This window comes from Parastagonospora nodorum (assembly GCF_000146915.1).
Source record: "Parastagonospora nodorum SN15 chromosome Unknown scaffold_2, whole genome shotgun sequence".
NCBI lineage: Eukaryota > Fungi > Ascomycota > Dothideomycetes > Pleosporales > Phaeosphaeriaceae > Parastagonospora > Parastagonospora nodorum.
Window position 1 is genome coordinate 1,433,540 of NW_001884550.1, and position 18,987 is coordinate 1,452,526.

At 53.0% G+C, this 18,987-nt stretch overlaps 12 protein-coding genes across 12 annotated transcripts; 5 read left to right on the plus strand and 7 right to left on the minus strand.

Annotated features, from left to right (window-relative positions):
• Positions 1–907: 907 nt before the first annotated feature.
• SNOG_01749 (hypothetical protein) lies at positions 908–1,573 on the minus strand (the record flags this gene model as incomplete). The annotated part of the gene is made up of 1 exon (XM_001792328.1): positions 908–1,573. The coding sequence occupies one exon, from the start codon at positions 1,571–1,573 to the stop codon at positions 908–910; it is 666 nt and encodes a 221-aa protein (XP_001792380.1).
• A 1,078-nt stretch (positions 1,574–2,651) lies between these two features.
• On the plus strand, positions 2,652–2,936 carry SNOG_01750 (hypothetical protein; the record flags this gene model as incomplete). The annotated part of the gene is made up of 2 exons (XM_001792329.1): positions 2,652–2,825; positions 2,859–2,936. 2 exons carry the CDS (start codon positions 2,652–2,654, stop codon positions 2,934–2,936), a joined length of 252 nt encoding a protein of 83 aa, XP_001792381.1.
• A 200-nt stretch (positions 2,937–3,136) lies between these two features.
• On the plus strand, positions 3,137–3,960 carry SNOG_01751 (hypothetical protein; the record flags this gene model as incomplete). The annotated part of the gene is made up of 4 exons (XM_001792330.1): positions 3,137–3,369; positions 3,396–3,416; positions 3,553–3,583; positions 3,697–3,960. The coding sequence occupies 4 exons, from the start codon at positions 3,137–3,139 to the stop codon at positions 3,958–3,960; spliced, it is 549 nt and encodes a 182-aa protein (XP_001792382.1).
• A 190-nt stretch (positions 3,961–4,150) lies between these two features.
• Positions 4,151–4,381, minus strand: SNOG_01752 (hypothetical protein; the record flags this gene model as incomplete). Its single annotated transcript, XM_001792331.1, has 2 exons — positions 4,151–4,257; positions 4,321–4,381. The coding sequence occupies 2 exons, from the start codon at positions 4,379–4,381 to the stop codon at positions 4,151–4,153; spliced, it is 168 nt and encodes a 55-aa protein (XP_001792383.1).
• Positions 4,382–5,115: 734 nt separating this feature from the next.
• SNOG_01753 (hypothetical protein) lies at positions 5,116–6,000 on the minus strand (the record flags this gene model as incomplete). Its single annotated transcript, XM_001792332.1, has 1 exon — positions 5,116–6,000. One exon carries the CDS (start codon positions 5,998–6,000, stop codon positions 5,116–5,118), a length of 885 nt encoding a protein of 294 aa, XP_001792384.1.
• Positions 6,001–6,502: 502 nt separating this feature from the next.
• On the minus strand, positions 6,503–8,102 carry SNOG_01754 (hypothetical protein; the record flags this gene model as incomplete). Its single annotated transcript, XM_001792333.1, has 4 exons — positions 6,503–6,864; positions 6,917–7,706; positions 7,739–7,866; positions 8,006–8,102. The coding sequence occupies 4 exons, from the start codon at positions 8,100–8,102 to the stop codon at positions 6,503–6,505; spliced, it is 1,377 nt and encodes a 458-aa protein (XP_001792385.1).
• Positions 8,103–8,795: 693 nt separating this feature from the next.
• SNOG_01755 (hypothetical protein) lies at positions 8,796–9,929 on the minus strand (the record flags this gene model as incomplete). The annotated part of the gene is made up of 1 exon (XM_001792334.1): positions 8,796–9,929. One exon carries the CDS (start codon positions 9,927–9,929, stop codon positions 8,796–8,798), a length of 1,134 nt encoding a protein of 377 aa, XP_001792386.1.
• Positions 9,930–12,737: 2,808 nt separating this feature from the next.
• On the plus strand, positions 12,738–13,406 carry SNOG_01756 (hypothetical protein; the record flags this gene model as incomplete). Its single annotated transcript, XM_001792335.1, has 2 exons — positions 12,738–12,765; positions 12,904–13,406. 2 exons carry the CDS (start codon positions 12,738–12,740, stop codon positions 13,404–13,406), a joined length of 531 nt encoding a protein of 176 aa, XP_001792387.1.
• A 309-nt stretch (positions 13,407–13,715) lies between these two features.
• SNOG_01757 (hypothetical protein) lies at positions 13,716–14,883 on the minus strand (the record flags this gene model as incomplete). Its single annotated transcript, XM_001792336.1, is given in 3 exon segments — positions 13,716–13,839; positions 13,856–14,642; positions 14,700–14,883. 3 exon segments carry the CDS (start codon positions 14,881–14,883, stop codon positions 13,716–13,718), a joined length of 1,095 nt encoding a protein of 364 aa, XP_001792388.1.
• Positions 14,884–15,289: 406 nt separating this feature from the next.
• On the minus strand, positions 15,290–16,240 carry SNOG_01758 (hypothetical protein; the record flags this gene model as incomplete). Its single annotated transcript, XM_001792337.1, has 3 exons — positions 15,290–15,413; positions 15,462–15,947; positions 16,023–16,240. 3 exons carry the CDS (start codon positions 16,238–16,240, stop codon positions 15,290–15,292), a joined length of 828 nt encoding a protein of 275 aa, XP_001792389.1.
• Positions 16,241–17,387: 1,147 nt separating this feature from the next.
• Positions 17,388–18,086, plus strand: SNOG_01759 (hypothetical protein; the record flags this gene model as incomplete). The annotated part of the gene is made up of 1 exon (XM_001792338.1): positions 17,388–18,086. The coding sequence occupies one exon, from the start codon at positions 17,388–17,390 to the stop codon at positions 18,084–18,086; it is 699 nt and encodes a 232-aa protein (XP_001792390.1).
• A 396-nt stretch (positions 18,087–18,482) lies between these two features.
• On the plus strand, positions 18,483–18,821 carry SNOG_01760 (hypothetical protein; the record flags this gene model as incomplete). Its single annotated transcript, XM_001792339.1, has 1 exon — positions 18,483–18,821. The coding sequence occupies one exon, from the start codon at positions 18,483–18,485 to the stop codon at positions 18,819–18,821; it is 339 nt and encodes a 112-aa protein (XP_001792391.1).
• Between the last annotated feature and the right edge of the window lie 166 nt (positions 18,822–18,987).

The following is an 18,987-nucleotide window of genomic DNA, read 5'->3' on the forward strand; positions in this document are numbered from 1 at the left end:
ATGCAGACAAGCGCCCGAGGTCCGTACGCAAGGGTGCGCGTGAAAGACGACGCGATTGGACGCTACCAAGGACGAACAGTCGCGCGCGCTCGAACGCGATATCACATGTTCTGCAATTTACAGAATTAGGGTTCAAGAAGCGGAAGGCGGGTGGTATTTTCTGCAGGTAGGGAAAATGGTTGGCGTGGGGTGAGTGAAATACAACCTGGCTAGACGTGCATATGTAGGATGACCTTGACCCCGCATGCCCCTTGGTAGAGGGGCATACTGCCATGATTGTTTTGTGCCACTCGCATGCAGTACAAATGGAGCTGCAATACTTTTGACTCATGGAGCGGGGATATTGAAATATGGGATGGGAGCGCGGCAGGTTCTAGGGCTGCCTACGTACTCATTGGCTCTAAGAGAAGGGAAGATTGACCCGCACCGTAGAACACGATACATACCAAGAGATTTTGCAGGGCTGCTGCAGACCGGTGAAGACAATTTTGTTATCTGTCCCACCTCATTGGCTTCCCTTTGTGTGTCCTTACAGTTCTATTGTGGTGCAGGTAGAAGGATCACATCTGCTATCTTGCCTCTAGGAAGTGTTGTCATTGACCCAGACGCAGAATGGAGGTTTAACTAGCCCTGGAGGATCTCAATTGCCTATCATTGCGTCACACAGAAGACGTGGATCACTTGGGAACTTTACGTACCTAGCACAGACAAGATTATCCTGCTGTGCAGCTTGTGAAACTCCTATCGGAGTTAATTCTCTACTGAGTCAAATTTGACATTTCCTCTGTCAACATACGTAGCATAATCCTGTCATTAGATTCTTCATCGTCATGAGCCGTCTTTATCAAGGATGAGGCTCTCAGATTCTACCATCTTTGCCATCTTCAACCGCGCTCTTTCTTATTTCTCAGGCTCCGTCCTCCCCCAAGAGCTGATGCAACCGATACTTCCTCGTAGGCGTCCCGTCTCTATCCAACATTCCCCTCTCCCTCAGCGACCCAAAGCTAGTCGGAGCCTCCGTAGCAATCCTAGTAAAGTTGCGACCCTGAGGCTGTGAAGACGGCGAGGCCTCATCGTCGTTAGCGCAAAAGTCATAGTCTTCAGGCGTCTCGTTGAACTTTGGAAGCGTAGGGTAGGCCAGGGTAGGAGGATCGGCGAGGTTGCGAGAGAGTTGGAATGGCGAGATGTTGAGCTGAGCGTTGGTAGGCAGGTGACCAGGTGGAGCTAGCTTCTTCATGATGGGCATGTCTCCGGTACTTGATGGGGAAGAGGTGTTATCATCATGAGCGATGTGATCGTCGGTATCGACCTCAGCATCAGCCTCAGCCCGACGGGCGGACGCTGCAAGCGCGGCGAGTTTAGAAGAGTTGCGCAGTGAGTACTCCAAGAAAATGAGCCAGACGAGCGAACCGGCTATGAGAGTAAAGAAGAATGTGCCGATTTGACCCTCGCGATCTAGCAGCCAGTGTTCGAATGGCGTGTTGCGGATTGGACGGGATGCGATCGTGCCCAAATTGTCGAAAGCCTCGGCAATGACCGTCTCAATCCAAATCAATTCGCGGTGGCGGGGCATGGTTGCGGTGAGAACCTTGGAAGTGTTGTGTTGGTCCGCACTGAAGTATCGCAGTGGTTGATTATGGTTTATGAATAGAGAAGTGGCAGGTGTGGAGCGACCCTACAAAGATCTTGGGAGCTTGCGGGTTATAGGTGCAGGTCAAGCCTAGCTACAAGTGGACAGGCAGCCGCAGGTTTAGGTGAAAGGTCATATTTCAGTGCCACAGTTTGCTGTACCCTGATCTGGACCACGTGGCTTGAGACGAGAACAAGCTCGAATTTTTGCTTTCCACACGCTCAACGAAAATGTTGTTATCTCAGTGACAACATCAATGTAGCTACTGTGCAAAAGACCATTTTGCGGTCACATTTCCTACCACTTCAACCCCAAGGCTCAAGAACCCCAGCAAATCTCCCTAAATATATCTCGTTTCTTATCAAAACCTTCTAAGCTTCACCAATAATCATTCCTCCGACCTAAAAGCCTATTCTGGTATGCTTTCAACGTCACTGACTCTTTTTCGTCACATCGCACGCGAGTTTTCTCCGCCTTCTTTCGCACTGTGTTTCTAGCTATACTTCACCTTTACGCGTATGGGACCGATATCTTACATCCGCCATGGGGATATTCTGCCTCGCTTGTCCTGCACTTCTTTCGATGATAATATGAGACTTCCTTTTTGTCTGTGTAGGTCAATCGTCTGTTTGAACAGTCCAGTGATTTAAAGCGACTCAGGCAGATATCAACACCCGATGCATTAAGGCAGCATCATTACGACATATACCCCTATTTTTTCGTCGCGTTTAGCCCATTTTGTGAAGCGTCGCTACCGCAGATCAGCCAAATCTAATCCTGTCTGCCCTCGCTTAATCTCATGGTGTACTTATTATTAGGCAACAACATTCACTCAATGCAGCCGTCCATCTTGATCCTGAAATGCCTAGTCTTTACTGCACAGCCCCTCTACAGCCAACCTCACTATGACACATAAAGCCTTGATGCCTCAGGCTGTACCAAAATATCGCACAGCCCTCAACCCTTTACATAACCTCCCCTACTCCTCCACCCTGTCATTTTCTCACAGACATCACTAAAAATGCCAAAATCAAAGCGCAAGGCCGTAGTCAAATCCAAAACACCTGCAAAACACACTCGCGCCCAACCCGTATCCACCAAGAGCAAATTCGGCCCGCAGCCCGTTTTCTTCTGCGACCCCGACACTTCAACTGAGGGCGGGTTTCTCTCGCCATGGTATCGCAGTCCCTTTGAAGTAAAAAGCGTAAAGTACTTGAATTCTGGACAGTACATCTTAGCTGAGAAAGCGAGGATATTTGACGACAAGGCATGTCTGCACTTGAGCCATGCATGGACATTGTTTTAACATGAGATGTGATTTTAGAACACACTCCAGAAGATCTTAGACGCGACGGCAGCGGAGGATTTAATCGCCCTAGGTGATAGCATTAGTAACGTAGACGATAAAGTGTGGCGACGACGTATGTCCAATCCCATCCCAATTCTTCCATTTCTGGACACTGATCAAACACTCCAGGAGCAGCATACATCGCGAAAAAAGCAAACATGTTCAAATTCTCTTCCAACACGCCGGATCTGCGCAAACAGCTCGAAGCTCTCGGGCGTAGAGAAACAGTTTTTGCCGACCCATCTGATGCGTTTCTTGGAATTGGATTTGGGGTTGATGACGCGGAAGATGTGTGTAGGAGCAAATGGGGTGCGAATGTTTTTGGCAAGGCGGTTGAGGTGGCGAGGAAGGAGTTGAGGATTGGACCGCGTGATTATGCGGACTTTGATAGGTATGTTAATTGCTAGGGGTTTGTAGCCCAAGAGTTGATAGTGAAGAGTAAGCTTTTGTTAAACGTATGGTACTAATACCCAGCAGTAGCTTCTGAGACGTCCTGGTTTGGCTCTGGGTGCTCCGGTCATTCAAAATCAATGTAATAGAGCGTTCTGAATGAGTTTTACGCCTTTGTAAACAGACATTTTGCTGCAAAGGACTTCGTGACCCATGTACAGTCACGACACTACACAGCTATCCCCAACATCCGGTACACTCCACCCCTCTCTTTTTGTACTTCCTTGCCGAACCTGTCTCCTTACCCTCGAATTAACTCCCCTCCTAGAAATCCCTTCCGTTCCCGAATCATTCCTCGCATGCCCCCCGTTCATCCTCCTTTTCCTTCCCTCCGCCCGCGCCTTCCCTCCTCTCCAATACTTCCCCAACACCCCCAACACCCCCACAACCCCCAAACCAACGAGCGCATACCTCAACGCATCCAGGACCACCCCCTCATCCGCCATCCTCCTTTCACGGCTCGTACGGCGGCGGCGGTTCCGGGCTCAATCTCAATCTGTACGCTGGCGCAGGACTTCTAGTCGATGCGTAGATGGAGAGGATAGTGATGTCTGAGATAGTGGGGCGCGCTTTGAGGAGGATGAGTGTGTACCGCAGGACAGAGGGGGGTTTTTGTATGTGTGTTGAAGATGAAGAAGAAGAGGTTAAGCGGCGGTGGAAGGAGTGGCGCATTGAGACGTCTTGCCGGTATGGCGTGAGAGCGTGAAGATGTGATGTTTCTTTCAGGTCGTTGCGGAGAAGTCGCTGATGGGTCGTGTGGAAGATGTAGAGTCCTTTGAAAGTCGCGAAGAAGCCGCTGATAGGTTGCGTGTCGTATGTTTATTGTGTGCTTTAGGTTGTTATTGTGTGCTGCGCAAAGTCTCTCCTCGCTCGCAGCGTCCTTTCAGATAACCTTTGTATTGGAGGTGGTGCTGCTTGCGCGTCGAGGTGCGGTCCATGGATGTTCCTGCCATTGTGAGGGTCACGTGCCTCTTTCCGCTTGCGGGTGGACAAAGGATTAGGTTCAGAAGCGTCGTTTTGGTCGCATGCTCTTCAATTCGCAACGTTTGATTGTTTCTCGGCTAGTGTGGAAGGTTATAGGGAAAGACTAGACGCGGCGTCGTGTCTTTGCCTTATGGTGGTCTGGGCTGGTGTAGGGGTCGAGGCCTGGTTCTTGTGTGACGTAGTGTCAGGGATGGGACATCTATATTTCCCACGTGAGTACGATATCTCGCCTCGAATGAAGTTAGAAAGTGTTCGCATGATATTTGCTGACGTGTGCGTGAACTATTGCCAGGCTATTGATTAAGATGGGTGAGTGGAGAAAGGTCGCATTAGGTGCGCTCAACCGCAGGAGTACGAATGTAGGCAGTGCTCAACTGCGCTTGCTGTTGAGCGATACGGAATGTATAGCGATGCGACATGACCTGTAAGGGTTCGAGAGCGTGGGGTGTGGTTGTACGAAACCATCGTCAAAGAAGATCTACACAAAACAATGGAGCACGGATCGTGAAGAGAATCATGTAGTCATCAGGAGCTCCATTTTTGACAAGACACAGTCTATGTGCAAAGCATGCAAGAATATACAACTAAACCAAGGCCAGAAAGATCAAAACGCAAATCCCAAAAAAAGTCACAATATAATCAGAAAACACTCAGTAAAGAACAAAGAAGCAAGGCAGACAAAGCAAATCACTTCTCCCACCACTTAGTTGCCATTCCGGTACATCCCCCACATGTTCCTCATCCGCGCGACCTGCAAGTCCGTGAAGCCCTCATAGCACGAGTCAATCGAGTAATCCATATAATTATGGATCGGATCACTCTCGCCATCCTTCTGCTGATCAGGACAAGTGCGCTTCGCCGGGGAAGTCGGACACCCATCCGTCGCCGTCTTCTCCGCAGGCGTGTCGTCAATGTAATCGCCTGGCCCGTCGCACGACCCGCCTTCGAAAGTGTGTAACAAGCCCATCCAGTGACCCGTCTCGTGGACCGCCGTTTTCCCGGCATTGTAGCCGTTCATGGAGCCCTGGGGCATGGTGTTGGCATTGACGTTGCATCCGTCGTTGTAGTAGACTGACGGATCGGCCTTGTTCTGCGCCATGGACGAGGGCAGCGTGCAGCGCCCGAGAACACCGCCCATCAGGTCGGTTTGGAAGTAGATGTTCAGCGTGTCGTAGCTGCCTTGACGGAGGGCTTTCTTCATGGCATCGTCGGCGGGCTTGTCACCAACGGCCCAGTCGTCATTGGTTGTCCAGGTCACGTTGATGAGGTTGAAGGTGATGTCGTGCGGCTTGTACGCTTCGTTCAAAGCATCGATTTGCGCAGAGGGCATGCTGTTTGTGATGGTGCTCTTCTTTGCGCTTGTGGCCACAATGTGGAAGACGGCATCGATTTTGATGGGACCAGAAGGCTCATCACGGGCAGCAAGAGCGGCACGAGCAGCTGGTGAGCCACCTTTTGAGCCGCCATGCAGGGCCTGTATGGTTTGAAGGAATTCATCTGATGCATGCTTGGTGTCGGTTCCACAGTCGAAGCTCTTGGTTGCTGACGCCAGGAGGCCTAGCGAAGCAAGGAGAATATGTGTGAACATGGCTGCCGGTAGCGAAAGGAGCGTGAAGAATGGGAGGTAAATCGAACAAGGAGCCTCGTAGGAAGTTTTACTGCTGGCGAAGCGAATGTTTTGAATGCGAATACAGAACTGATTCTGCGGTAGTTGCACAAGACGAGGACACATCTGCACTTTTATCCTCTGCCACGAGGCAGTCTGGATTCCTTAGTTCCAGAATGTCTGCATGGGTTTGTGTCGTTGGCCGTCCGTAAGTTCTGGCTGGCCTCTGTAAGCCGATGAAAGCGGTTGCGCCATGAGACTTGTCTGAGCACCACCCGTTCGTATGAATCTGACAGGTTACTTGTTTCGGATCATCGACTTAGTCAGATTGCGATAGACTGAATATTGAATGATGATGATGATTGCATTGACGAAATACGAAAGACCTTGTTCCAGTCTCTTTCTAAACACCTTAACTCCAGGCCTTCCAGTCCCACATGATACAAACATAATGCGAAGGTCCAGGCTGCCAGCATGGTTCAGGCTAACGGATATAATGGACGAAGAAAAGTGCGCGCTTAGCTCGGATGTATTGCCATATACGACTATGCGCCGCCTGCACGACCAGTAGTAGTGGCTGTACTAGGCTGATCGTTATTCCACGTAAGGTAGGTGTGGTCGCCAAGTTTTCTAGAAGGAAGTTAGCTACAAATGTCCCGGAATGTGGGTTGCAATGTGCTGACCTTGGTTTGATGAGATGCGTAGCCAGGAATACGACACCGAGTAAGAGGCAGAGACCACCCACTACAAGATACGCAATCCCAAGGAACGGGTTCTTGCCACCCATGACGGTGCGTGTCGAGATCAGTATGGACTTGGTGCCGCTGTACTTCTCGACCTGGAAGTCTAGAATGTTGTTAGCATGTGTCTTGCTTGGTGACGGAGATGGATGTCGTACGGTTGTAGATCTTGAGCCTGTAGGTCGCGGCGCGCATGACCGTGTCGTCAACGCTTCTTTGTGCTAACTTGCTGAAAGTCGGCAAGCCCGCAGTCCTCATCCACACTTGGAACTGCTCCCAAGTATGTAAATCAGGAAGTCCAGTCGAATTGTAGCCGTCTTCAGGCCATTGGTCCTTCCAGAACGGAGGTGGGACTACCTCATCAGCCTTGTAAGCAGTCTTTCCGTAGAGATCAGCCTCATGGGACCAGGACGTCCCGTGAGCGGTAAAGTTGAAAAATTGCTGCTTGCCATCTGCCGGGGCATTTGGGAGATTCGAAATGCTGAAGTTGTCGAAGGTGTCATTGAACATTGAGTTCGCAATCAGCCCACAAGGATAGTATGGCTTGTTGTCTTCATTCGTATTGAGAGGGGTACAATCGCCAGAGTTGATATCAGCGGCACTCTTTGCCTTGCCCTTGAGCTGATCGATGTCGACGGACTTGACATAGCGACGATGATTCTGGTAGAAGTTGGTGAGGCGGTAGTAGAACAGAATCGGCGGCTTGATATCATTGGGGATGGCAATGCTCAATATGCAGACATCTGTCTCTCTGGACACTCCAGACATTGGCCAGGTGTAGTTGTCGCGTGCACGGCCCCATCTGGGCTGTTCTTTCATCTTGGTATTGAAGGTCGCCGACACATGTTGGCTAGGAATCTCTGCGAGTGACTCGCCAATCTCGAAGTTCGCGGTCGTGTTGGGTGCATTCGCGACACAGTCGGTGTAGTCGATGGAGATCTCTTGGACCTGGTTCCCATGTCAGCTTGCCACTCGCGCACTTCCTGATCGAGTATGCTGACCTTTGCGCTCGCGTACAGCAGCAGTCCCCCAATGGGCGCGAATATAATGCCGACGATGAAGAATAGCGGAAGGACCGTCTTTGGGGTCAAGATGGGTCTGTCGCGGGCTGTTAGCCGTCATCTGGTGCTGTCCCACAGCGCATTGTACTCACTGCCATGCCTTCAAGCGCTGCTGTCGAAACGCCGTATCTGAAGCCCGTCAGTATCGCTCTTCCTTGCGCAACGTCGCCCCGCTGTGCCGCTTACTCGGTGGCCTTCTGCTCTTCGTCTTCTTGGTGTCTTCGCGGGCTGGGTCCTGGCTGGATATCGAGTCCGTGTGCTCGACCTGCTGTGTTTGCGACATGGCGGCTATTTCCGCACGACTCCGCGGGTTTGGTGGTGGGAGGGTACTGCAGTCGTTGCTGCTCACGGATGAATCTGAGGAACGCGGCGGATGAACGTTTGAGCTTGGCCAAGCCTCTTCCCGATTTAGTGACAGGCCGCGCCACGGATCTTACACGTCCCCGCTCCACCTTGTCCGAGCCCCGTTTTCGCGCGTCAGGGTCTGCACGGCGGAGCCTCACACGGAGATAATAAAATCACCATGGCAATTGCGTGCAATATCGATGCATCACGTTAAGCAGAGAGCACATGTAGTTGACTGAGAAGTAATGCATGTTAAATGAGATCCGTCTAAACTACCTAACATGGAGCGGCAAGGGTGCGCGCTGGCAAGCCCATACGAGGACTGCGAAACAACAACTTGTGCTGACTCGGGGGTATCGAATATGCTGATGAAGGAAATCCATCCAATACAACAAACGCCATGACACTCCGCCCGGTGCCTCAATGAAGACATGGGCCCATGAAAGAATATAACCATAAACGCCTATCATGATTCATCCATGCAATGAGGGGAAGCGACTGCTGTCGTCCCTGGACTGGTGACAGTCTGATCCAGTAAACAAAAATCCGAAACTCCGATGGTGAGATGCTATGCAACGTCGTGCATGAAGAGTAAACCGTAACATGAGAAAGAAATGGCAGGAGGAGATGCTCAGAGGTACTTGCGGAAGTACTCAGGGTTGAACCAGCCGACCTTGTCGTACGATTGCCAGAGTTTGCTAGCCTTGTTGACGTCGATCTTGCAAGCCTGTTGGGCGTCGGTCTTGCGGAACTCCTTGCCGATCTTCATGGCCTCAATGCGAGCCTGGAAGACACGGCGCTTGCTGCAGAGGTACGTTGCGCAGTTGAGGCGCAGCGTTGCGGCGAGGTGAACCTCAGCCTCGTGCAACATGTGCCGATCGGGATCATTGGAGAGATCGAGCACTGTGCCCTTCCACTCAGCCTTGAGGCACTTGGGGTTACCCTTGGGCAGAGTGTCGACCGAGGGGCAGTAGTCAGGAAGGGCGTTGTAGTCGGTGTCGTCGCGGTTGGTGGTGATGCGCGCCTGCTTGGGAGATGCAACGACTGGGGAGTGGTCGAACGAGTCGAGAGGCAAAGCCTTGGGTGTGCGCTTGGGCTCTCGCGCACGGGGAGCACGAGGAGGGATACGTGCGAGGGCAACCTTTGGCTGGCGAGCTCGCGAGGAGGGTGCAGGTGCAAGCTTCTTCAGGACCGGTCGCTTTTGCACACCGGCAGGACGTCCGTAGTACTCCTCGTAGCGTCGCTCCTGTTCTCTCCACGCACGGGGGTTCTTGAAGGCCTGCTCGTAGACAGTAGATCTGAAGGTGACGGCGAGTTCGTAGTCCTCGAGAGAGGGCCTGGTCTGCAGGCGTGCGTAGCTTGGTGACTGCATGTGCTTGGAAATGGTCTGGGAGGCCGGCTCCTGGGGGAACAGTGGCTCAAGCGCAACGGGCGCGGAGTTGCTGCTTGAGGCGAACAGCTGGGGATCGACGGCACCTTGCTCGTCCACAACCTCCATGTTCTCCTTTTGCGACTGTGTTTCGTATGGAGAGATTGGTGGCGATGCATATGCATGGCCCCGCTGGAGGAGCAGCTGGGCCTGATAGTCCATCATGGCGTTATTGAAGTGGGGGCGTTTGAGGGTGTCGGTAGAGGACTGTGAAGTGACGCTGGAGAATGAGGTGGGTGCAATCGACGAGCCAAACGACTCGGAGCGTTGCATCTCGGGTGGCGAGAGGAGCGAGGAAACCGTTAGACGGTGGCTTGGAGGTGTCTTCTGGAGCATGTTTGCCATGGCGTGTCGAGTGTGCGGAGTTTGTCAATGGCAAGCGTCGGAATGGGCGGGGAAGCGGATTTAAATAACTCAAGGCAGCCGTGGGCGAAGAGCGGAACTGGCGAGGCGAACGATTCTGGTAGCAATATGACTGTTGGGCGCAGGGAGCCTTGGTTGGGGGAAACGGTGGCGGAGCTGTGGTTATGTGCGGTTCGGTGACCCAGTCGCAAACGACCCGTGGAACGCGACAGAAGCGTGCCAATTGCCCGAGCTGCTGCTTACCACATCGACGGCGGAAGTCAATTAGTAACTGGCAGCTGAATTGGCTGCGGAGATAGGACGAGAGGTATAGCGGAATGGCCAAAATCAAGCCGAGTCGCTGGGTGGGTGGACGCGACTTATAGGTGTGCAGCGTGCACCGCCTGACAAGTCGGCAGCGGTTTCAGTGGTAAGCCACATGACCTGTCCTTTGATGAGACATGTGCAAGCAACCCGGACAAAGAGGGTGTGGTAGGCGCCCCAGTGCTCAGGTGCCAGGCTCTGATCCTCCAGGCATCATCAATTGCACGTCCGCCGGCATTGCGCCCACGGCCGGGAATGGCGGCGCGCTGACGAATCTGGCCTGGCGGCCATGGAGAAGTGAATGGAACAGCAGCGAACCTAGCGGATGCGCAGCAGGGCAGCCAATAATTGCAGGGGAATGGCGGCGAGGCAGCGAAGGGCGAGCTGTCAGAGAGGATTGAGTCACTGGCGAATTTAGAAAGCGCTCCATCGCACCTTCTTCCCTGGGCGTAAGCCAGGATAGGCAAGGGGCGTCCCGGCGGCGCATCGTGTGCCCGACCCCCAACTCGCACTCCACCGCCCCATCACGCATCCTACGCGCAGTCCATACTGCCAGCACCACGTCGTCGACTGCCATTGATGCCCGCTCAATTGCTGTCAACGTCCTGCTTCCTGCTCTCAGGCATTGCATTGCATTGCCCGTGCCATTGGCTGCCAGGCTGTGACGCCAGCAGGAATCTACGTGTTACAGTCCTGACGGTAGCCTACTTGCCCACTTGCCCACTCTCTCCTCACCGTCCGGTGGACGCCGTCACCGCTTTCGTCATTCTCCTCGCGGCTTGTCTGTCATTTGCTCCGTGGAGCTGACCGCCCTCAACTCAATGCGAAGATGACTGTTTACTCGCTCCACATTCCCTGACACAGCTGTCAATTGATGTAGCTTTCCGCCTGGTGCCAGTCACATCGGTCAACCTGCTACGACGCCCAATTGACCCCGCCTGCTTCACGGAGCCTGAGCAGCTCAACAGACAGGTCAATTGCTGAGTTCCGCCGTGCTGCACACCCATAGCACGCAGATCAGAGGCGTTCGCACCGAGACAACCGCCATCGACCAACACGAATTGGTCCGGCCCATCTGTGATCTTGTGACACGGGCGCTCAAAGTGGACGCCACCGCCGCAATTGACGCCGCCCATTAGGTTCAAGGTGCTATGTCTTGCAGCGGCACAAGGTCCATTCGCCCACTGTGCTGCTTCCCCTGCGTGCCCTACTGCCAATGGGCGTGCATCTCGTGGGCCCTCCCGCGACTTTCACATGTTCGCAGGTGTGTCTCAGCAGGACAGTGGGAGAACAAAATGACCACAATTGCACCGACTTGATCAAGAATGTGGCCGCAGCGACCCACCACACATTGGTCACGAGGTGTCTGCTCGATACACCCTCTTGTTGCTTCGTCCAAGGTCATCCATCACTATCCCGGCGCATTCCTTATCTTATCGGTTTGTGGGGGAGGGGTATGGTGCACTAACCCCTCAGCAATCATCGACCGTCTGGAACAGTACCATGGAATTGTGTCGCGCGCGCCTCCCGCTGGTAGCCCAAAATGCGCAAGACCGCCAATTACCGATGCTTATCACGGTCTTGTCGCCTTCCTGGATGAATTAGCTCTCGGACTCCACCCCTCACCGTGGCCGGCTTCCAGAATTAGGAACACTTGCAGCGCGAGAACCAACGCTCGAGCGCAGGCTAGCCTCTTGCCTTGGTGGGCGTTTCAATCGAAGGGAACCTCTGTCGATTGCCCGCGCGATGCCCTTCTAGACCCGATTTGCGTTGCGAAGGCTGCCGCTAAAGTGGTCATCCCGATAGGCCAATTCAGGCAGATGACCCTGTCGTCTGCTGCCCTGCCTCTGGAGGTTGCAGGCCATGGGGTCCCCTGCATTTCTCCATGCTTTTGACACTTGCCTGTGCAGGACTTCGTTTCGAAGGTCAAACGCGAGCAGAGTAAGGCGCAGTCCTGTCATTTGCGCTTCAAACAATGACGTCGGTGTCTGTGCGCACGCAGCGTTGGTGTTGGTTCGCCCTGCGTTCGAGCGTTACTTTGGCTGCCTAGGCCAGACCGGTCCCCGTGCTGAGGACAAACTCGTTGCGAGGCCTGGGCAGCACAGTCAGATAATCAAAAGGGGCGATTCTTAGAATGCGGTCGTGAGATTGCTGACCAGCGATTGAGTTTGATTCGGAGTCCAGATACGCCTCGCCTCGTATTGCGCAATGCGTTGATGATGCACTCGGAAAGGAGAAAAGCAGTGTCCAATTGCAACTTCCAATGCGATGCATCTTTGGCCAAACTTGTTGCTGCACGCAATTCCTACTTTGAACAATTCGCATGCAAACTGAATCGTGAAAATACGAAGATCTCCCACTCCCACGTGCGGGCGTGCCCAGTGCGTCCCGCGATCTCCACTCCCGTCTTCACCCTCCACAACCTTATTTGCACCGTGAAAAAATCCCCCGCCGACGTCATTCCCATCCCCATCAAACATGCCCACAGCAACATGTCCATCACGATGTCTCTACCAACGTCTCGCCGCTTCATAACGCAGCTCCTCGATGCACTGCCGTCGTCTGCGGGCACTCACGATGCGGCCACGAACCCATTGAGCAGCGTGCCCGAGTCCGCGAAGAAACAACTGCTCTCACTCGCAAGTCCTGTTCCCATCCGAGTTTCTCCCCGCGCTGGATTTACTCGATCGCAGACTCGTTGTGAGGCTGAAGATCAGTGATGAAAATGGAAATACGCGAAACGAGGACTCAGCAGCACGGAATAACTCCACAACGGCTCCTGCTCACGACTACACACCCTCAAGCATCTACTACGTCTCCTCCGCTCAACCCCGTCGCCACGCATCCTCCTACGACACGTCTACGTCCTACCAGGTCCGCCTGCGTGCGTGGAACTGCTCGTGTCCCGCCTTTGCATTCGCTGCGTTTCCAGCCGTGCATCCCGAGCCCACATACCAGCCCAGCGACGCGACGGAGGATGCATGGTTCGGCGGCGTGAGCTTGGGCGAGGGTATACCGCCTGTATGCAAGCACCTGCTGGCGTGCGTGCTGGTGGAGAAGTGTGCGGGGTTGTTTGGGGGGTTTGTGGTGGAGAGGGAGGTCGGTGTTGAGGAGGCGGTGGGGTGGGCTGCGGGGTGGGGGGATTGAATGTGTGATTATGAGAGTGGGAGTGGGGATTGCTGCCTTTGATACCCAGCCGTTGCAGCGCGGCTTGATGAGGATGTGGAATTACGCGAATATGAATGCACGGAGTACATATAACTCCATGAATGTATGGAGTTATTGTCATTGGATCTTATGAGGTTTGTTCATGCTGGATCTATCATATCATTATGCCACGGGACTTCAAGTGACGCCAAGTGTGCTTGACGCTCTGCTGTAGATCCTTATGCGGTATAGTACAGCCTCGCTGAGGGCGAGATGCATGCGCTCTATCGTCGCGCGTTATCAGGTCCCTCACTTCTTCTTCTCGGGCTCCTTGGCCTTCTCTTTGCTCTTGTCACCCTCCTTGGTCTCCCCGTTGGGTGTCTCGGCCTTCTTTTCCTTCTCGCCATCCTTGCCTTCCTCTTTGCCAGCCTCTCTTATCTTCTGCCTGCTGCTTGTTCTTGATCTTGTTCTCGATCAGGTCGTGGAAGGCGGTGATGGCGCGGATCAAACTTGACAGGTAGATGGCCATGAGCTGGTCATTCGTCTTGACGCTCATTGCTCTTGCGAGCTCGCCATTGTCGATGGCACCTGCTGCGCCCGCCGCAGAGCCGACACCGTTGGTAGCGCCACCCACAGGTGCGGCCTTGGGCGTTGACAGGTTGGGGAGCAGGTTGAAGACGTCTTGTAGGTTGCCAAGAATGGCATGGTTGACCGGCAGATCCTCGTCAAGAACCTTCTGCAGGTACTGGCCGATGTCCCGTAACCGCAGATGCAGCCCTTGTAGCGACTGCAGTTGTGAGGTTATGCGTGTGGAGAGGGTGCCGACAGCGACGTCGCGAATGTCACGGAGAAGGTGCTCGACACCAATCTCTTCGGCTTCTTCGGCTTCGATTATCGATGGTGTGTGTACGAAGGTCTTGGAGGTAGTTGTGCCGTCGTCCTTGATCTCCTCAACCGCGAAGTAGGCGTCTGTAGGCACGCCGACCTCCTTCGGCTGCACATCGATGATGACCAAAAGCGGGTTCGGTGTGTATCGCTTGAACAGCTCGTTGACCTCCAAATCTGATGCGCGAAGCTTGGGGCCTGTGTGATACCACCCAATGAGCTTCTCTCGTGCGTTGACCTTCTTGAACATGTCGTTCATCGACTCGACGTAGTTGTGGTCTAGGAACCATACTGAAGGGTCTTTCTCGTCCTCTTCGAATGGTACTGGGCGATTGTTAGCTTGCTGCCACACTGCCCGCCATAATTATGCCACCCAGGCGGCGAATCGGGAATCGCAGGTGCACATACCAGCGAAGCTGTTTGACACGCGCACGTTCTTGCCATCATTCTGCCCCAAAAGCACACCAACTACACGTTTCCTTGTTCCCTTCGCTTGGCGGCCGTAGTGATCTGCTGCGGAGAGGAGCACAAGCGGCGCAACCGAGACGTTGCGGGTCACGAGCGACAGCGTCTCTGCTGTGGTGGCGGGCATCTTGAGGATTCGCACTCAGTATAGCCAGAAGAAGGTGATGACGGAGGCGGAAGAGGTGATAGAGTCGGGGTGGACGGCGGCGGGGGTGTTGTGGTTTGGTGTTGATGCGGCTCTGCGATGGTCATCGAAGCTGTCGGAACGAAGTTGACCAATGCCGACGTCCGAGCTCCAGGCACGCTGGTAGCGCGTAATCACTGCTCCACAACCCTTGAGGTTCATCATAGTGGAACATTTTGTATTACAATGCTCGTATAATTTAACAACGTAATGTGGTATCTAGTGAAGGCATAATGTACATCCAGGAAACGAAAGAAAATGTAGCTAATAGAACAAGAGGACCGGCCCAGTAACCCAACATCTGCATGACCATACAAGGTGCGCCGACTACACACGTAAAAGAAAAGCATTACATGGTAGCAGTCGGGAAATAGTACTGGTCCCAGAGGAACTCGTAGTCCTCGATGACACCACCAACCATGTCAAGAAGCGGCTTGCCCTTGAGCTTTCCAGTCAATGAATGTATCCAGGATCTGCAACAGTTAGTAGCTACTCCAACAGAGCGGGCATGATAGACTTACTTGGTGATGTTCTCGTAGAAGGCTCCGCGCATCATCCACCAGCCAAGAGCCCAGCCGCGCTTCTTCAGCTCTTCGCGCTCGAGTCCAGTCAAGCCTCGCAGTCCACCAGCTAATCGCTCTTGGAAGTCCTTCTTGGCGAGTTGTCGTGCACCGTATTCGATGCTTACGCCAATCAACCAAGGCCTCCAGCTCTTCCTGTCGCCACTGAATTGTTGCATTGCAAGAGCATAAATGACCGGTCGAAGTATGTAGAGTGCCTCGGCCAGTTCGCCCTTGCCGTTGACGCGGTGAAGCAGTGCTTTCGGGGGTTTGATGTCGTCCGCAGTGAGCACCTTTGATAGCAAGTAGTTTGAGATGTCTGATGAATCCGGAAGACTCGGCATCGACAGTCCAGTCCTGGGCATCGTCCAGTTCTCCGCCTCTACCGAGCGCTCGCTTGGTGGGGTGTCCATTCCGTCTGCAGATGCCGTGGAATCCTCCAACGAGCTGGGATCAATTTCTCGTTGTGGCAATGGTGGTGATAAGAGCGGTCTCGAGTTCGTTAATCTCAAGAGCAGTAACCGACACACAGCCTTGATGATTTCCAACAGCACAATGACACGCCACCGCACCTTCTCGCCCTTCCTCTTTGCTGCCATTTCCCATAACAGTTCAGTGTATTGGATGATTTGCAACACCTGCGCAACGCGCTTGTACGTGGTCGACTTCTGCGTCCAGAACTTGGTATATCGATGATGCGGGGTCACTGGATGCTTGCGCGTGCCTGCCATTTGCGCCATTGCTTTCGAAAGAAGGGAGTCATGGTAGAGGGAAAGTAGTTGCACACCGCTATGCACTGCATTGTCGTTAGTATATGTAAAGCGCGACGTGCCGCGCAAGACGTACGGGACTCGGACGCGATCTCGGACTCTCGGAAGCGTCCTATATACAGTCAGTATTCATGTGTCTCGCGACAGCCGTTCGTAGATTTGTACCAGGAATGATGTATGTGAGCGACCGCAACGCCGACTCTATTTGTGTCACTGCGCTGCTGTTCTTGGTGATGAAGTCAGAGTACATGCCCAGCCACTGCGTTGGCATGGACAGCACCTCTGTCGTCCGTTGAGTCGCTTGTTTGTACATCGCGATTGGCGCCCCAGTCGCTGGGGATTGTCGTAAGGGATCGCGCTGGTGGGTGGTGATGTCTGTCGGTTGCGGGTCACGGGGGGCTGGTGCGATCAGGGTGAAGTCATTCATGCAAGGCGCGCACTGTTGCCGAGGTCCCAAATATCAAGAACCCTGCACGCTTTCCAGATCATGTGCATTCCATTTCATCAGTCTTGCTATCATACTCCACCTGCTATCTTGCAACTCTGAATTTTCTTCATACAACCATTCAAAGTAAAATTTCCTGTGCGGTTAGTAGTTCTGTCCTTGACCATTGCTTTTGGTTTCAGCCTAGCCGACGACCGCCCTTTCCAAGATTGTAGCAGGCTTCCAATTGCTCATACTACACATACGCTCCCTACAAAGCGAGGTACGACTTAAGCGCGTATATGTGAGCCAGATACGGTTGCAATCAATGTGCCCCAACTTTGCATCGCTGTTCACCAGTGCAAGAAGGGCGCTACACGATCTAGAAGTGGAATTAGTTCCCTGAACATGTGACCGCGCGTAACTCAAAACACGTCTTTGTGCAAACCAAAGCAGTCTTCGGCCATTTCCGTTAGACTGCCTACGTTCACCGCTCGCTTTGACTAAGCATGGTCCATTCATTTCTGACTCCTTCCTTCTCCAAGTTTGACGTGCCACAATCATCGCATAGTAATTGCGAGCACAGACTGTGCATCTCTACATATTTGAAGGCGAACCACAAGTCGCATCATATACCACATCCGCGTCGGCATAAATCCTAGGACTTGGCCTCTATACAACAAGTCTAATACGATGGCCACGGCTGAAATATCAATCCGCGCGCCCCAGGTGCCCATCGATGAGAACTACAAAGAGCTCTTCGCATCTGTCAACAAATACGTTCACGCATACATGTCACAGCCAGGACACGACAACTCTCACGACTACCAGCATATCATGCGCGTCACTTCAAATGCCAACCGTATTCTGACCGCTGAACTGGAGGCCAACCCTTCCACGTCATACAACAACACAGCACTGTTCCTAGCCGCACTGCTCCACGACGTCGGAGACCGCAAGTACGCCAAGCCCGGAGAGGATGTCGAGAACCAGATCTCAGCATTGTTGCGCGAGCGAGGCGCAAGCGAGGATATGGCTTTGAGGGTTCAGGCTGTTGTCAAACATGTGAGCTACTCGCACGAAGTTCGTAATCCAGAAGCCGTCGTCGCCACATTGCAGAAGTACCCGGAGCTGGCCATCGTGCAAGACGCGGACAGACTTGATGCAATAGGTGCAATCGGTGTGGCCCGATGCTTCTCGTATGGTGCAGCCAAGTGTCCTGACGAGCCGATGACACGGGCGATCGATCACTTCGAAGAGAAGCTGTACAAGGTGGCGGACCTGATGAAGACTAAGAGTGGGAAGGAGATGGCGCAGAGGCGGAAGCAGGTTCTGAAAGACTTTGCGAAGGAGTATGCGGCAGAAGCGGAACTGTCGTTTGTGATGCAATGACTAATTGTATCGGATTCCACGGAGTTTTTGTGTATTCAATGATGTTGTCATTGTCATGTTTGTGCATACTCACAGACTTTCTTAGATTGAATGAGTCACAAAAAAACATCAATAATAGACAGCCTTCGCTTCTGGAAATTAATAGCTAGCCTTTTCGCAATGACTTAATCTCTCAGGCTCTTACTGTACATTCTCATCATTTTCTTGGTCTAAGCACGCCCGATATAGGAAGTGAGCCTTTGGGATTGGAAGATGCCCGTTTTCTAAATCCGGTCCTTACCTCTGATGTCCAAGTCTGATTGGTAAGCCTCTCTAAACTCCCACTCCACAAGCATCGCGCTAATTGTCTTGAAGTCAACCATCGCCGCATTTCCAAAGCTACATACACTCCGAATCATGGACATCCCATTCCTTCACTGGACTGAAGTCCCACATCGGCCTGAATCTGATGAAGGCATCGACCAGACTGCATCGCAAAAACAGCTGTTAACGGACCTCATTTTCAAGAAGCTTGTGGACGAAGGATCCAACATCAGGGTTATAGCATGGTATCCTCCGTCAGGAAAACACGTGGCTACGTGGGACAAGCGCGCAGACTTGAATGGGCATATCTGGCCGGAGTGCGCATACTACAAGGGCAGGGTGACTGGCTGGTGTCGTGTGAATGAGGTCGTGGCTGTGCCTATACCGAATTTTCGGGAGGAGATGGCAGAGTCGAGTATTCTCGACTGTTAATTTGCCTGACAGAGCATCAGATAAGGCTCTGGCGAGGAAAACTTTTGGCGTTGGAAAAAGGCAGTTTGTATCTGCGTCGCGACTGGGTAATGGAAAGCCTGGAGGAAGGGAGAATTGGGGCGTATACATACGCCTCAGATTGTCTTGATTTGTATGAAATATATTG